Source organism: Papio anubis, chromosome 1 (assembly GCF_008728515.1).
Source record: "Papio anubis isolate 15944 chromosome 1, Panubis1.0, whole genome shotgun sequence".
Taxonomy (NCBI): Eukaryota; Metazoa; Chordata; class Mammalia; order Primates; family Cercopithecidae; genus Papio; species Papio anubis.
This window is the reverse complement of record NC_044976.1, coordinates 120774234-120792063: the sequence shown is the minus strand read 5'-3', so window position 1 is coordinate 120792063 and position 17830 is coordinate 120774234. Positions and strand designations below refer to the sequence as shown.

Below are 17830 nucleotides of genomic sequence, written 5' to 3'. Positions count from 1 at the left end.
TTAATTTATTTATTTTCTGAGACGGAGTCTCGCTCTGTCGCCCAGGCTGGAGTGCAGTGGCGCGATCTCTGCTCACTGCAAGCTCCGCCTCCAGGGTTCACGCCATTCTCCTGCCTCAGCCTCCGGAGTAGCTGGGACTACAGATGCCCGCCACCACATCCGGCCAATTTTTTTTTTTTTATTTTTAGTAGAGACGGGGTTTCAACATGTTAGCCAGGATGGTCTCGATCTCCTGACTTCGGAATCCACCCACCTCTGCCTCCCAAAGTGCTGGAATTACAGGTGTGAGCCACCGCGCTTGTCCCAAGGTGTTGTATTTTGGAGCAATTTTTATGGAGGGTCCAATAATATGCTCTATTCACTTGGCCTTATTGCTAATGGAGTAAAAGCGATCAAGCCCTAAGAGGTAGGGACCACAGAAGTTCCTGCATATTTTTTTTGAAGTCCCTGCTTCATTAGTAAGTATGGCAATTGTGAAAGGAAGAAAATATATTTAAAAGACAGAATTGGCCGTTGGTGGTGGCTCACGCCTGTAATCCCAGTACTTTGGGAGGCCGAAGCAGGCAGATCACGCCTGAGGCAGGAAAGTGGTGTGAACCCAGGAGGCGGACTCCCGAGTAGCTGGGACTACAGGTGCCAGTCACTACACCCAGCTAATTTCTTTTTGTATTTTTAGTTGAGACGGGGTTTCAACCTGTTAGCCAGGATGGTCTCGATCTCCTGACCTCGTGATCCGCCCGCCTCGGTCTCCCAAAGTCCTGGGATTACAGGCGTGAGCCACTGCGCCCGGCCAACACCAACTTTTTTGAGACTGAGTCTTGCTCTGTCGCCCAGGCTGGAGTGCAGTGGCGCGATCTTGGCTCACTGCAACCTTTGCCTCCTGGGTTCAAGCGATTCTCCTGCCTCAGCTTCCAGGTAGCTGGGATTACAGGTGCCTGCCACCATGCCCAGCTAATTTTTTTGTAGTTTTAGTAGAGACGGGGTTTCACTATATTGGCTAGGCTGGTCTCAAAACCTCTGACCTCATGATCCCCCACCTCGGCCTCCCAAAGTGCTGGGATTACAGGTGTCAGCCATGTACCCAGCCTGGCACTAACTCTTATAATAACAGCACAGCTGTCAGTCAACCAATGGTGAAGAAAACAGCAGGAGAAAAAGCAGAATAGCTGTCTTCCCACAGTGGTCAGTTTCCCCAGCTGTCAAGAGTAACATAATCAGGAGTGCCTGCTGGGTAGAGGCAGTGATGGTGCGAACCTCCACATGAAGTCTCTTTGAGTACTGCAAAGGGCAGTGGTTCTAACTCTAGCAGGCATCACAATCACCTGCAAGGCTTGTGAAAATAGATTGCTGGGCTCCAACCTCAATTTCCAATATCGAAGCTCTAGAGTAGAGTCCCATAATCTGCATTTCAAGCAATCCCTCTGGTGAAACTGATGCTGCTGATCTGACACTGAAAAGCACTGCTTGTTGGGTATTTCTGGCTCTGTGCCATTCTCTCTCAACACTCCATTCCCTCTTTCCTACAGTCTACTGAGTCCCACCCATCTATTGCTTTATTTCTTCTCCATCATCCCTTTTTTTTTTTTTGAGATGGAATCTCACTCTGTCGCCCACATTGGAGTTCAATGGTGCAATCTCGGCTCACTGCAACCTCCGCCTCCGGGTTCAAGCGATTCTCCTGCCTCAGCTTGCCAAGTAGCTGGGACTACAGGCGTGCGCCACCACGCGCAGCTAATTTTTGTATTTTTCGTGGAGACGGGGTTTCACCATGTTGGCCAGGGTGGTCTCTATCTCCTGACCTTGTGGTCCACCCACCTCGGCCTCCCGAAGTGCTGAGATTACAGGCGTGAGCCACTGTGCCCAGCCCATCATCCCTCTCTTAAGTCTCCGTTAAGAAAACTAAAAGGACAGAAAACAGGAATGAACATTAGGGTAGATTTAAGAACTTCTTTGGGCAAGGATTCCAGCACTCCAGTCTGGTTGATAGGTGTTTTCAGAAGCAGAATTTATTCCAAATACATACATGCATCCTCTCCTCTCTATCTAACAGGGAACAGTTTAATAAAAAGTAATAGATGCTTTCTCAGTAAGATTTTGCTTGGGGATTCAAAAATATTGGGTAGGAAATGGTAAACATATTTCAATATATTAAAAAAAATTTCCGGCCAGGTGCGGTGGCTCATGCCTGTAATCCCAACACTTTGGGAGGCCGAGGTGGGCGGATCACTTGAGGTCAGGAGTTCGAGACAAGCCTGGACAACATGGTGAAACCCCGTCTCTACTAAAAATACAAAAATTAGCCGGGTGTGGTGGCACGTGCCTGTAGTCCCAGCAACTCGGGAGGCTGAGGCAGGAGAATCACTTGAACCCAGGAGGCGGAGGTTACAGTGAGCCGAGACTGCACCACTGCACTCCAGCCTGGGGGACAGAGTGAGACTTCCTCTTAAAAAAACAAAAAGAAAAAAAAGAAAAAACAATTCCTTACTTCTCCTAGACTTCCAAAAAAGTTTTTATTGTAGTACAACATAAAATTTACCATCTTAGGCCGGGTGCGGTGGCTCACGCCTGTAATCCCAGCACTTTGGGAGGCTGAGGCGGGCGGATCACAAGGTCAGGAGATCGAGACCACGGTGAAACCCCGTCTCTACTAAAAATGCAAAAAATTAGCCGGGCGCGGTTACGGGTGCCTGCAGTCCCAGCTACTGGGGAGGCTGAGGCAGGAGAATGGCGGGAACCCGGGAGGCGGAGCTTGCAGTGAGCCGAGATCGCGCCACTGCCCTCCAGCCAGGGGGACAGAGCCAGACTCCGTCTCAAAAAAAAAAAAAAAAAAAAAAATTTACCATCTTAAAACATTTAAGGGTATAGTTCAGGCATTAAGTACATTCATCCTTTTGAGCAACCACCATCACCATCCATCATCCCTTTCCGTTTTTTTTTTTTTTTTTTTTTTGGGATGGAGTCTCACTCTGTCACCCAGGTTGAAGTGCAGTGGCATGATCTTGGCTCACTGCAACCTCCGCCTCCCCAGTTCAAGCAATTCTCCTGCCTCAGCCTCCCAAGTGTCTCGGACTACAGGCATGTACCACCACACCCAGCCAAATTTTTTTTTTGTATTTTTAGTAGAGATGGGGTTTCACCACATTGGCCAGGCTGGTCTCAAACTCCTGGCCTCAAGTGATCCACCCGCCTCAGCCTCCCAAAGTGTTGGAATAACAGGTATGAGCCACCGTGCCTGGCCATCATCTCCTGAAGTTTTTCATCTGCTCAAACTGAAACTCTGTGCCCATTAAACAATAATTCCTCATTGCCCCCTCCTCCAGCTCCAGCAAACACCATTCTACTCCTAGACTACTTTCAGACTCAGTTTTTTCTTTCACTTAATAAAAGACAGGGTCCACTGCTGACTAATGGAATTGTTTCTATATTTGGAGGCCTTTTTGCAGACATGTGATTTGAGTTTAGGAAATGGGATTGTACAAAGAAAAGAGATGGAGACAAAACTGGATGAGGGTTTCGCACTGGGTGTCCCATCCACAGGCCTCAGCAGCCCTGCCACGGATCTGCCCGATTCTTTCGCATCAAGAAGTTGATCTTGCGAGCCATTTCCATGTTGTAGATCCGCCGGCACCTTTCATAGCTTTCCCTCTGTCGCCGGCGGCATGGCTTCTCATAATACCGCCGACGTTTAATGTCCTCAATGAGCCCATCCATAGTGAGGATTCTGTATAAAGGCAAGCAATGAGGTTAGACATTTGGGATCATCATTACTCTTTCCCAGTTTAGCAAATAGTCAGAAGTCGATTGGCCAAACAACTGGTATTTATAAAAATTACAGTGGGAAATGGTGACAATAGAGCATTAACTGCCTACTTACAGAAGCCTCAATAAGAATCTGTGGGCCAGGTACAGTGGCTCATGCCTGTAATCCCACCACTTTGGGAGGCCAAGGTGAGCAGATTGTTTGAGCCCAGGAGTTTGAGACCAGCCTAGGCAACATGGCATGTGTCTGTAGTGCTAGCAACTTAGGAGGCTGAGGTGGGAGCATCACTTGAGCCCAGGGGAGACGGAAGCTGCAGTGTGCCATGTTTGCACCACTGTACTCCAGCCTGGGTGACAGAGTAAGACCCTGTCTCAAAAAAGAAAAAAAAAAAATTTCAGCATGGGCAACAAGGCAAAACCCCGTCTCTGCAAATAATACAAACATTAGCCAGGCATGGTGGTAGACGCCTGTAGTCCCCTCTACTCAGGAGGTTAAGGTGGGAGGATCAATTGAACCTGGGAGTTCGAGGCTGCAGTGAGCTGAGATCCTACCACTGCATTCTAGCCTGGGCAACAGAGTGAGACCTTGACTCAAAAAAAAAAAAAAAAAAAAAAAAAGCTGGGCACAGTGGCTCATGCCTGTAATCCTAGCACTTTGGGAGGCCAAGGCGGGTCGATCACTTGAGGTCAGGAGTTCAAAACCAGCCTGACCAATATGGTGAAACCCTGTCTCTACTAAAAATACAAAAATTAGCTGTACATGATGGCGTGCGCCTGTAGTCCCTCTCAGCTACTCAGGAGGCTGAGGCAGGAGAAATGCTTGAACCCAGGAGGCAGAAGTTGCAATGAGCCAAGATTGCACCACTGTACTCCAGTCTGGGCAACAGAGTGAGACTCTGTCTCAAAAAAAAAAAAAAAAAAAATGTTGGGAAATAAAAAAGCAATTAATTACATGGTCCTTGCTCTTGTAGAGTTTATAGTCAAAGTTACGTTCTCAAACCTATTTTACCACAACACACCTGAGGGATATGATACAGTCCCTTAAGAACATGTCTCCCTAGAGCAATGATTCTCAACTAATGGGCATTTAAGAGACTTCAATTGGGGAGAGTCATTTTCAACAAGAACAAAATCACTAGGGGTGATTCTTAAGGTGATTCTCTTACTTAAAGTTCCATCCCGCCAGGCACAGTGGCTCACACCTGTAATTCCAGCACTTTGGGAGGCTGAGGTGGGTGGATCACCTGAGGTCAGGAGTTTGAGAGCAGCCTGACCAACATGGAGAAACCCCGTCTCTACTAAAAATACAAAATTAGCTGGGCATGGTGGTATATGCCTGTAATCCCAGCTACTCGGGAGGCTGAGGCAGGAGAATTGCTTGAACCCTGGGGACGGAGGTTGCGGTGAGCCAAGGTTGCGCCATTGCACTCCAGCCTGGGCAACAAGAGCGAAATTCCATCTCAAAAAGATCACTTGAGGTCAGGAGTTCAAGACCAGCCTGTCCAACATGGTGAAACCCCGCCTCTACTAAAAATACAAAAATTAGCTGGGCATAGTGGTGGGTGCTTGTACTCAGGAGGCTGAGGCAGGAGAATCCCTTGAACTCGGGGTAGAAGCTGTAGTGAGCAGAGATGGTGCCACTGCACTCCAGCCGAGGCAACAGAGACTCTGTCTCAAGGAAAAACAAAACAAAAACTCACAAGAGGCATTAAACCTGAACATGAGAACAAGAAAGTGGTTGTGAAGGAATCCTAAAGAACAACTTATCTGAAGTGTGAATACGTAGGTTGCCCTATTTCCACTCTTTTCCTATACCAATTATTATCCTAAAACAAATCAGATCATGTCACTCTGGTGCTAAAAAATCTTTCCTAATGTACAGAATGACCTAAGCCACTAAAGTTCCCAGAATCATCTGCACATTAGAACTGCCCAGGGATCTTTTAAACATTCCAAACCCTGGGCCACACCCCAGTCTAATTAAATCACAAAGGAGAGGGAAAGGAACATGAGCAGGTTTTTAAGTTTCCCAGGTGATTCCAATGTACAGACAGATTTTGGAACTACTAGTCTAAGCTCAAAGCCTGAACAACTGCACCCTATATATATATCTTTATCTTTAATAACCTGCCCTACTGATCACTTGAGGTCAAGAGTTCGAGACAAGCCCGGCCAACGTGGTGAAACCCCGTCTCTACTAAAAATACAAAAATTAGCTGGGCATGGTGGTGCCCATCTGTAATCCCAGCTACTTGGGAGGCAGAGGCAGGAAAATAGCTTGAACCTGGGAGGTGGAGGTTGCAGTGAGTCGAGATCAAGGCACTGCACTCCAGACTGGGCAAAAGACGGAGACTCCGTGTCAAAAAGCAAAAACAAAACACCTGCCCTATAATGCCAATGCTCTAGTCACACTTAAGTATATGCAGTTCTACAGGCATCCTACATACTTGTTTTTTCTTTGCTCATGATATTCCCTCTACTTGAAATATCATTCTTTTCTTTTCCTGATGAAATCCTACTTGTTCCTCAAAGGCCCAAATCAATTGTTATCACAGCTGTAAACTAGTTCAGGTGAAATCAAACTTTAGCATGCAGTAGTCATCTGGAAAGCTTGTTAAAACAGGGATTGCTGGCTGGCCATGGTGGCTCACACCTGTATCCCAGGACTTTGGGAGGCCAAGCTGGCAGGATCGCTTGAGCCCAGGAGTTTGACACTAGCCTGAGCAACATAGTGAGACCCCCATCTCTACAAAAAATAAAAAATTAGCCAGACATGGTGGCACACACACCTGCACTCCCAGCTACTTGAGAGGCTGAGGTGGGAGAATGGGAGAATTGCTTTAACCTGGGAGATTGAGACCGCAGTGAGTCATGATCGTGGTACTGCACTCCAGCCTGGGCAAGCAAGACCCTATTTCTTTCTTTTGAGACGGAGTTTCGCTCTCGTTGCCCAGGCGGGAGTGCAATGGTGCAATCTCGGCTCAGTGCAACCTCTGCCTCCTGGGTTCAAGCAATTCTCCTGTCTCAGCCTCCCAAGTAGGAATTACAGGCACCCGCCATCAGGCCCAGATAATTTTTGTTATTTTTAGTAGACACAAGGTTTCGCCATGTTGGCCAGGCTGGTCTCGAACTTCTGATCTCAGGTGATCCACCTGCCTCAGCCTCCCAAAGTGTTGGGATTACAAGCGTGAGCCACTGCAACCGGCTTTTTGTTGTTTTTTTTTTTTTTTTGAGACAGACTCTCGCTCTGTTGCCCAGGCTGGAGTGCAGTGGCACAGTCTAGGCTCACTGCAACCTCTGCCTCCCGGGTTCAAGTGATTCTCTTGCCTCAGGCTCCCGAGTAGCTGGGAATACAGCCACGTACCACAACGCCCAGCTAATTTTTGTATTTTTAGTAGAGACGGAGTTTCATCATATTGGTCAGGCTGGTCTTGAACTTCTGACCTCATGATCTGCCTGCCTGGGCCTCCCAAAGTGCCGGGATTACAGGCATGAGCCACCGTGCTCGGCTGTGAAACCCTATTTCAAAGACCACCACAGACTGCTGTGCCAGTTTCTGATTCTGTATGCCTAGAGTAGGGGGCCAAGAATTTGCATTTCTAACAATTCCCACCTGATATTGCTGCTGATGGTCCAGGGACAACCAACACCATGGCACACTGTTAATGTCTCTCTCTTTTTTTTTTTTTAGGCAGGGCCTCGCTCTGTTGCCCAGGCTGGAGTGCAGTGTCACCATCTTGGCTCCCTGCAGCCTCCGCCTCTCAGGTTCGAGCAATTCTCCTGCCTCAGCCTCCTAAGTAGCTGGGATTACAGGGGCGTACCACCACACCTGGATAATTTTTGTATTTTTAGTAGAGACAGGGTTTCACCATGTTGGCCAGGCTGGTCTTGAACTCCTGACCTCGGGTGATCCACCCGCCTCGGCCTCCCAAAGTGCTGGGATTACAGGTGTGAACCACCACGCTCGGCTAATGTCTCTTTTATAGCACTGGTCAAACAGTATTACATTGAACCCCTCATTGGGTTGTGTCCTTTCTAAGGTTAGAGATCAAATCTGTAACTACACTCCTATGAAAGTGTTTAGGCAAATAATGTCCTCTTTTTATAGATTAGGAAACTGAAGTTCAGAGAGGCTGACCTGCCCAAGATCACAAAATGGAACTATAAGCAGAATTCAGTAGTAAAGTGCTCTACAACAGTATTCTGCTTCTCAAACAAAAACCACCAATTTCAGAAGACAAATTGTTGCAGTATCCATGGGTAAAAGAGGGAGTGAAGAGCTGGGCTAGACTCTTCAATCAGAATAAAGAAGAAATGGAAGCCGATACAGGACACTGGAAGAAAAAAATGATCTAAGCATGTAAACATTTATTTCTGCTGAGACTTGTGTTTAATACTGTCTAATGAAGGTTGCTTTTTAGACTAGAAAGTAGTATACTGGAGAAAATATAGAAAAAAGCCCCTGAAAGAAAAAGATTGGATATATAATATAAAAAGTACAAGGAGACTGGATTTGAGAGAATATAAAAAGGACAGAGACCCTGAATAAATATGACCTAGGAAGAGGAATCTATTAGAATGACAGACAGTTTAAAAGTAGGATGCAACAACACTGCAAGAGGAGGAAGGGGTTGAGTATGACTCAGGAACCCTACTGGAGTTCCAAAAGGCTTCTAAAACAGAGGTGATCATCTTACCAAGGAAATGCCTGTACTGTCAGGCAAAAGGGCAAGACAAGGAAAAAGAATACTAAAAGAACATAAGAATGGTGAAGGGAAAAGAAATAATATAATGATGGGGGTTGGTAAATGGCATTCCCTGGATGTACTACTTACTTCCAAAACACAGACCAAATAAATTCCAAGATGCCAGGTGAGGATTCCCTCCCTTACCTGGCACGTTCTAGTCATCCTAAAAAAGGCACAGATTATCTTCAAATGATCCAGAGTTCCTACAGTAGAGGTATCTACTCAAGTTTACCTCTAATAGAAAAGGATGTAAGAAGAGCTTTGTAAAACACAAGAATAGAGAGGGTGTTACTAATGATGCTTCTGCTTCCAAAAGTAGTTCAAGGACTAGCATATCAAGAGCTTTAGAGTAAACAGATCAGCCTGGAGTTCGGGTGCCTGGCAACCTAATACTGAAGGAGAAACCAGCCGCCAGCTTTAGTGAAATTCAAATGATTATGTAAAAGGAGCCAAGCTGCCTGGAGTGGGGGGGAGTTGCGGGTGGCAGACTCACATGTCAGTGTAGCCAGTCTACGTCAGGACAGACGTGTATGCAGAAGGACTCAATGGACCTACAAGGTAGCCCACTAGGCGTAAAAGGAGTCAACAGGGCATGCTTCCAGTGTACTCGCCTTTCTTTGCTTGGGGCCCAGTCAATCATGCAGGGCTTCCTAGCAACCCCCACTTTCCACCTCCTCATCCCTGGGCACCAATGAGGGCCCCCAGTTATATAACAGGCATTTTGTGGTGGCCTCACTGGGCAGACACATAGGCTGTTTTCTTTGTAAGACTCTCTCTGTACTTCAAACATGGTAAAGCTTTAATCACCTTCCTCTAGACTCATTTGCTCTCCTACCTATTGTAATTAGGAGAGCAATTACAGAACGAGCAAATTATTTTTAAACTACCAGCTATGAGAGCTGAAAGAGATCAGAAGACAGTTGGAGTGTGAGAGAGATAATACAGAAAAAGTGGCTAGAGACAGGACATTTGGGAAAAGCAGAGAAAAGAAACAGAAAAGTGCATCAGTCAGCAAATGTGATTAACAGGCAGCAGGAAAACAGAAGATTGCATCACTCCAAAATCAGTCTGCTCACATACACAAGTTTAAAAGTCTTTACCTAGAAAATTATTCTAAGACGCCGGGCGCGGTGGCTCACGCCTGTAATCCCAGCACTTTGGGAGGCCAGGCGGGCCAATCACGAGGTCAGGAGTTCAAGATCAGCCTGGCCAACATGGTAAAACCCCATCTCTACTACAAAAAATTAGCCAGACATAGTGGTAGATGCCTGTAATCCCAGCTACTCGGGAAGCTGAGGCAGGAGAATCACTTGAACCTGGGAGACAGAGGTTGCCGTGAGCAAAGACCATGCAGTCTGGGCAACAGAGCGAGACTCTGTCTCAAAAAAAAAAAAAAAAAGAAAACAGAAAAAAGGAAATTATTCTAAGACTGGTATGGTTTTTAAAATGCTGCCAGCCAGGTGCCAACCCCTTTTCTTTTTAAGCAATGTAAATTGCTTTATTTCAAATTCTACTCCTACTTTGGTGTTTTAATCCCTGAAGAAAAGGTAATACTGTGCTTCTTAACTAGGGTACTTAACAGAATGCCAAGGGATACAAGAGTTTCTGGACAAATTTGATGCATCTGCCTGGAGCACCAATTTTAACTCAAGGGAGCGGGGGTGTTACCCGTAAAACAGATGCAATGGCAGCGAATACGAAGTTCACCTTAAATTTTAATTTAGGGAAACTTCAAAGAAATTCCATGTTTGCTTATAGTAGCAGAACCCCTATAGTTCATTCACACTCCTGTGCTGTTAACGACACTTCAGTGGAAAAGTCTGACAAACATTAAATAAGGAAGTGACAAAAAAGATAAAGGAATATTTGTGTTCATTAAGAAGACATTTAATGAGAGCTCTGGATGTGCCAGACACTTTGGTAAATCCAAGAGATATACAAATGAAAAAGCATAAGTTTCTGTCCTTAAGGAGGCTACAAGTCTTTTGTTTTTTTGAGACAGGGTTTCACTCTGTCACCCAGGCTGGAGTGCAACGGTGCGATCTCGGCTCACTGCAACCTCCCCTCCTGGGTTTAAGCAATTCTCCTGCCTCAGCCTCCTGAATAGCTGGGATTACAGGCGTGCACCATCATACCCGGCTAATTTTTATATTTTTAGTAGAGACGGGGTTTCACTATGTTGGCCAGGCTGGTCTCGAACTCCTAACCTCAAATGATCCACTTGTCTCAGCCTCCCAAAGTGCTGGGATTACAGGCATGAGTCACGGTGCCCGGCCAGGAGGCTACAAGTCTATTATAATAATTTTCAATCCTGGTGAAATCTCATGGTATGTTTTTTAAAATGCTGCCAGCCAGGTGCCAACCCCTGGAGATTCTAATTCATCTCAGATTGGGCCCTGACATTAGTTTTGTTTTCCTGACAGTTCCCCAGGTGATCCTAATAGGCAGCCAGGGTTGAAACCACAGGGTGTCACACTGACCACTCTCCTGCTGTCTAATATTAACACTTCCACCCAGGAAATAGGTATGTGCAAAATGCCAGTCATCAATAAAAAGAGAACCATAAAAGTAGTATGTGCGCTGGGTGTTGTGGCTCACGCCTGTAATTCCAGCATTTTGGGAGGCCGAGATGGGTGGATCACCTGTGGTCGTCAGGAGTTTGAGACCAGCCTGGCCAACATGGTGAAACCCTGTCTCTACTAAAAATACCAAAACTAGCCAGGCATGGTGGCAGGCGCCTGTAATCCCAGCTACTTGAGGGGCTGAGGCAGGAGAATCACTTGAACCCAGGAGGCAGAGGTTGCAGTGAGCTTAGATCACGCTATTGCACTCCAGCCTGGGGGACAAGAGCGAGACTTCGTCTCAAACAAACAAAAAACAGAAAAAAAAACAGGAAAAGCAAAAACTGAGTGTTGATTAAATTAAAAATATAGTGGCTGAAAGGATTTTTAAAAGAGACATATATAAAGGGGTATAGACAACCTTAGACAAAGAAGTAAGAAGAGAGTCTTCTCTCAAAAGATAAGAGCTGGCCTTATGTTTTCTGCAAACCTGGTATCAATGAAGAGATAATCAGGAAGGAGATGAGAAATATTTTGTTTCTCAGATTCTTTGTTTCAAATTGTAAGTGTAAATGGGGATGCATTCCATATATGATATGGGGCATCACTGCAGTCTCTGTCTCCCAGGTTCAAGCAGTTCTTCTGCCTCAGCCTCCCGAGTGGCTGGGATTACAGACCTGTGCCACCATGCACAGCTAATTTTTGTATTTTTAGTAAAGACCGGGTTTTGCCATGTTGGCCAGGCTAGTCTTGAACTCCTGGCCTCAAGAGATCCAGCTTCCTCTGCCTCCCAAAGTGCTGAGAATACTTGAGTGAGGCACTGCACCCAGCCACTACTCTCTTGATACAACTGTAAGAAGTGGTTCAGCTGGACATGGTGGCTCACGCCTGTAATCCCAGCACTTTGGGAGGCCAAGACGGGCAGATCACGAGGTCAGGAGATCGAGACCATTCTGGCTAACACGGTGAAACCCCGTCTCTACTAAAAATACAAAAAATTAGCTGGGGTGGTGGCATGCGCCTGTAGTCCCAGCTAGTCGGAAGGCTGAGGCAGGAGAATCGCTTGAACCTGGGAGGCGGAGGTCACAATGAGCTGAGACTACACCACTGCACTCCAGCCTGGGCGACAGAGGGAGACTCCATCTCAAATAAATAAATAAATAAATAAAAGTGGTTCAGTAAATAATACTATACCACAAATTTTGTTGTTCTTTGTCAAAGTAGCTAATTTTCTAAAAACAAAATTCTTGTTTTTGTGTTAGCTACACTTTAGGAATAAGGGAACTAAAACAGAGCCTTTTGGAAATTTGTTTACCATTAAGTAACAGCTATCCTTTGATCTTTCAATAATATAAACATCTCAACAACCATGGCCAGAAGACCCATCTAAATCTACCAAAATAAATCATACAGAAAAAGATTTACAGGGAGAAGTCAGAAAAAAAGAGTGAAGTTATACATAACACATGCCTTTTCCTAAATTCAACATTCATCTCACTAGCTAACTCACTACAGGGTCTGGATGTTACCTATAAAGACGTTCATTTTAGGCTGGGTGCAGTGGCTCAAGCCTGTAATCCCAGCACTTTGGGAGGCCAAGGCGGGTGGATCACATGAGATCAGGAGTTTGAGACCAGCCTGACCAACACAGAGAAACCCCATCTCTAGTGAAAATAGAAAATTAGCCAGGTGTGGTGGCGCATGCCTGTAATCCCAGCTACTCAGAAGGCTGAGGCAGGAGAATCGTTTGAACCTAGGAGGCAGAGGTTGTGGTGAGCCGAGATGGCGCCATTGCACTACAGTCTGGGCAACAAGAGCGAAACTCTGTCTCAAAAAAAAAAAAAAAAAAAAAAAGTCGTTCATATTGTTACTTCCAAGATAGCAAGATAGGGGCAGAGAAAGGTCATCAGACATAATATACTTCTCAGACATGCCACCAGAAGGTCTGAAATAGGAGAGTTGGGAATGAGGAGAAAGAGAGAAAAATGAAACAGGATACCTTACAACCTGGTATTTATCTTTACTTACAGCGTAAGTGACAATGTAGAGGGAATAGCTTCAGGCCAAGGATATGATTGTTATGCACATAGAATGAGGTGATGCAGCTGACCCCAGATTTTTTATTTTTTTTTTAGTCTTACTCTGTGGCCTAGACTGGAATGCAGTGGCATGATTGTGGCTCACTGCAGCCTCCGCTTCCCAGGTTCAAGTGATTCTCCTGCCTCAGCCTCCCAAGTAGCTGAGATTACAGGTACCTGCCACCACATCCAGCTAATTTTATATATTTAGTAGAGACGGGGTTTCACCCTGTTGGCCAGGCTGGTATTGAACTCCTGACCTCAGGTGATCCACTCGCCTCAGCCTCCCAAAGTGCTGGGATTACAGGCATGAGCCACCACGCCTGACCCTAAGACAAGATCCTTTTAAAAGACATATAAACCATTCTGAGCCTGGAACTGCTTCTCATTTACACAGCTTCTGACAGCATTTTTTTCCTAACTGTGGTCTTCTGCCATCCGACCTTCTACACCTAGAACTCTCTGCTTTGCTAAGAACTAGGTTCCCTTTCCTTTGCCCTCTCAGTCCTCAAGAACCCTACCGATATTTAAACCCAATCAGATGAGGATTCTGGGTTTTTTTTTTAAAGCTACACCTACTGAAATGATAAGATAAGGATTCTAAATTGGAAAATGAACTACCGTAAGTCTCTCCATTTCTAGTAAGACTAGTAAATAATCTATTATTAAAGAACATTGCATTCAAAAGATGTGCTTTAGGATCCTCTCCACCATTCAGTAATTGCATAACCCAATAAAGATAATCTGATCTTCCAAGGCTTCCCTTACTTGTGAAATAAAGCTACCACATTAAAGGCCTTAAGGCAATATCTTTCCTACATTTTTTTTTAAGAGATGTGGTCTCACTATGCTTCCTAGGTTACAGTGGAGTGGTTATTCACAGACACAAGAGTGCACTCACACTACAGTCTTGGACTCCTGGGTTCAAGCAATCCTCCTGCCTCAGCCTCTGGAGCAGCTGGGACTACAGGAGCCCCTTCCTTACAATTATTTGATAATTCAACTCAACAAGCGTTTGTTTCTCCAAAAGTTACTTCACACTGGGGAAAGAAAATGAGTGAGTCATACCAGAAAGTCAAAATCCACACAACTGGTGAGAAGGGAAGGCTAAGAACTTTTTGCTTGAGAAATCAGTGGTAAAGTATTACTAGGGCTGGGCCGGGTACAGCGGCTCACGCCTGTAATCCCAGCATCTTGGAAGGCTGAGGCGGGTAGATCACAAGGCCAGGAGATTGAGACCATCCTGGACAACATGGTGAAACCCCGTCACTACTAAAAATACAAAAATCAGCCAGGCATGGTGGCGGGCACGTGTAGTCCCAGCTATTCGGGAGGCTGAGGTAGGAGCGTCACTTGAACCCAGGAGGCAGAGGTTGCAGTGAGTCAAGACTGCGCCACTGTGCTCCAGCCTGGCAACAGAGCAAAAAAAAGTATTATTAGGGCTCTTCTACATCTTTCAGCCTGGCATTCAAAAATTTTCAATAAAGCTATAAAGCTCCTCCACCCCAGCTAGTTCGTTTCCATTTATGTATTTTTCCTTATGCTGTATCTTTCCTCAAAACTTGTAAGCTTTCCTATCTTTCTTTTTTTTCCCTTTCTTCTTATTTAATATTTTTAGAAATGGGCTCTTGCTATGTTTACCAGATTGGTCTTGAACTCTTGGCAAAAAGCAATCCTCCCTTACTGGGCCTCCCAAAATGCTAGGATTACAGGTGTGAGTCATCCCACCCAGCCAGCTTTCCCATCTTTGGCCTGCTTCTCTAGGATCCCAAGCTGAATTTACCATTTCCTTTAGCTTTGTCCCACACCAATACCTCTCTCAACTTTCTATTTATCATACTATGTTCCTGCTTCCTAGCAATTTCACATCTTGATTTTCCCTTTGGGCTCTTTTTTAAGTCTTCGAAAGAATTCAGGTTCCTCATAAAAGGAGTGATTACGCTCGGGCAACATGGCGAGACTCCCTCTGTACAGAAAATACAAAAAGTAACTGCGGTGGTGGCGTGCGCGGCTAGACCCAGCTACTCAGGAGACTGAGGCGGGAGGGTTACTGAGCAACACAGCAAGACCTTGTCTCAATTTAAAAAGTGGGGCCGGGCGCAGTGGCTCAGCCTGTAATCCCAGCACTTTGGGAGGCAGAGGCGGGTGGATCACTTGAGGTCAGGAGATCGAGACCATCCTGGCGAACAAGGTAAAACCCCGTCTCTACTAAAAATACAAAAATTAACCGGGTGTGGTGGCGGGCACCTGTAGTCCCAGCTGCTCGGGAGGCAGAGGCAGGAGAATGGCATGAACCCGGGAGGTGGAGCTTGCAGTGAGCCGAGATTGTGCCACTGCACTCCAGCCTGAGTGAGAGAGAGGCTCCATCTCAAAAAAACAAAATTAAATTAAATTAAAAGCGGAGAGGTGGAGGGGAGTGATTACTTGTTGAATAAGATTCATACAGTTAGGTTTGAGGAACAACTTTTTTTTCTTTTCTTTTTTTTTTTTTTTTTTTTGAGACAGAGTCTCACTCTGTTGCCCAGGCTGCAGTGCAGTGGCTCGATCTCGGCTCACTGCAACCTCTGCCTCCCAGGTTCAAGCGATTCTCCTGCCTCAGACTCTCGAGTAGCTGAGATTACAGGTGCCTGCCACCACGCCCGGCTAATTTTTGTATTTTTAGTAGAGATGGGGTTTCACCATGTTGGCCAGGCTGGTCTGAAACTCCTGACCTCATGTGATGCACCCGCCTCGGCCTCCCAAAGTGCTGGGATTACAGGCGTGAGCCACCGCGCCCGGCCCAGAACTTCATTTTTAAGATAATAAACTGAGGGACTGAGACGTTTTAAGAGACTGTGAACACCTGGGCTGGCACTGCTTTGAGAATAATCAACGAAAGGGGAAGGAAGAGAATAACCACTGCACTTCCTAGAGAGTCTAGGCATGATTCTGGTCCCTTAACAGTTACCTGTTTAGGAGCCTGTATGCACTTTCCACGTTCCCTTCCTGTACCATCACAGTCCTGGCGATGAACTTCAGATGTTTTGCCATGACCTTGGATTTAAACCTTCACTCTGTAGAGCCTAAAGGATGACGGAGAAAAGGTGAGGAAATTAGAAAGAGAAACGCAACATAATACAAACTACACCGCGCGGCTTATTTAGGATTTGGAAATTCAACATGCTCAGGGACGCGCGAAATGGAGCACACAGAAGTCATCCTAGAAAGTAGACGCGAATCGTTATTTCTCATTCTCACTGCCAATTCAAACCCTCGCATAGAGAAGAAAAGAGATGGTAGCCGGGCATGGGAAGGACAGGAGCGACAAAGAAGAGCCACAGGGTCCCAACCACCGCATAGTTCCAAAAGCGGTTGGGTTGAGAGTTAGGAAAGGGCTCTCTGTTGGTCTTTGAAAAAGCAGGCGAAAGCCCGCAAACCTGCCCTCTCGCCAAGCCAGCCTTCCTTCACCCAAACCCTGCACAGCTCCTCACCTGGCCTCCTCACTACCGGAAGCGGAAACTACGCAATCGCCAGCGCCGCGCAAAGAAACAGGCTGAGGGAGACGACGTGCGTGGAAACCATAGCAACGTCCTTTATGGCCTCGGCTGCCGCTCTTCCCCGGGCCTGGACTCTACACCTGACAAAGCAAAATACTAATTGACTTTTTAAATTCCCCCGAAACACGTTTCTCGCCCTCTCATGGAGTCGAAGTCCTTCGGCCTCTGAGAAGGTCAGCCCCATTTCATACGCCTTAATCCTGTGAAATCCTTGATAAATATTTGAGCCATTCCTCTTTCTCGATGGAAAACGAGAGAAGTAGGCGCTTCCTGAGGATGCTTCCTGTCTTTTCTTAAGAAAGGACAGACTCTTTGAAATCTCTCCGGACGAAAAATAGATTGATTCATACACGTCGTCTGCCTAAGTGCTAAGGAAAAGAAATAAACACACTGTGAGTTTCCTATATCATCTTCCCACTAATTTAACTACATAAAGTGAAACCAACAAATATATGGGAAACACCTGCAGGGTTTAGACTACAAAATTATGTCAGCTTCTATGCCTTTTTGTGCTAGTGAGACCTACTGAAAAAGCTCCTTTTAAATTTCTTCTTCACTGTGGAGACACCCGTCCTCTTACTTGTTTGCTACCTATACATATCCATTTATGGTTATGCACGTAAGTTAACATCTAATGGCTGTGGGAAACGTACCTCCCTTAGACAGCGCGCGCGCACACACACACACACACACACACGCACAGGCGTGTGCATCCTCCTCAGTTAATGCTAATAACTCACACAAACACTTAAGCCCACCTCAGAGTAAGCCAGGTCCAAAGTAACGAAATAGAACTAGATTGCGACATTATTATGCTTGTCAATAAACTTTCACTGAATGACTACTCTGTGTCAGATACTGTTGATACCACTCTAGTGCCTCCTGGACCACTAGGAGATAGTATATAGACATAAAAGATACTAAAACGAGGTAGTATATAATAAACGCAAAATAAATTATGTGGGCTGGGCACGGTGGCTCAAGCCTGTAATCCCAGCACTTTGAAAGGCCAACACTGGTGGATCACTTGAGCCCAGGAGTTCGAGACCAGCCTGGGCAACAAAGCAAAACTCCTATCTTTACAAAAAATACAGAAATTAGCTGGGTATGGTGGCATGACTTGTCATCCCAGCTACTTGGGAGGCTGA

General features: G+C 45.8%; 1 protein-coding gene across 4 annotated transcripts; it reads right to left on the bottom strand.

Annotated features, from left to right (window-relative positions):
- Positions 1-3401: 3401 nt before the first annotated feature.
- Positions 3402-16718, bottom strand: MRPS21 (mitochondrial ribosomal protein S21). 4 transcript variants are annotated; one of them, XM_031652525.1, is made up of 3 exons: positions 16617-16718; positions 16094-16208; positions 3402-3721 (listed from the first exon to the last, which is right to left on the bottom strand). In XM_031652525.1, the coding sequence occupies exons 2-3, from the start codon at positions 16174-16176 to the stop codon at positions 3541-3543; spliced, it is 264 nt and encodes an 87-aa protein (XP_031508385.1). In that variant the 5' UTR covers positions 16177-16208; positions 16617-16718; the 3' UTR covers positions 3402-3540. The 4 variants fall into 4 exon arrangements, with proteins under 4 accessions (XP_031508385.1, XP_031508386.1, XP_031508384.1 ...); XM_031652526.1 differs by having other exon boundaries at positions 16567-16632; XM_031652524.1 differs by having other exon boundaries at positions 16563-16628.
- Between the last annotated feature and the right edge of the window lie 1112 nt (positions 16719-17830).

Coding starts and splice junctions, on each gene's coding strand:
- MRPS21 (XM_031652525.1), bottom strand. CDS start 16,176: ATGGCAAAACATCTGAAGTTCATCGCCAGGACTGTGATGGTACAGGAA. Junction 3,722..16,093: donor GCATACAGGCTCCTAAACAG/GTAACTGTTAAG, acceptor GCCTTTATACAG/AATCCTCACTATGGATGGGC.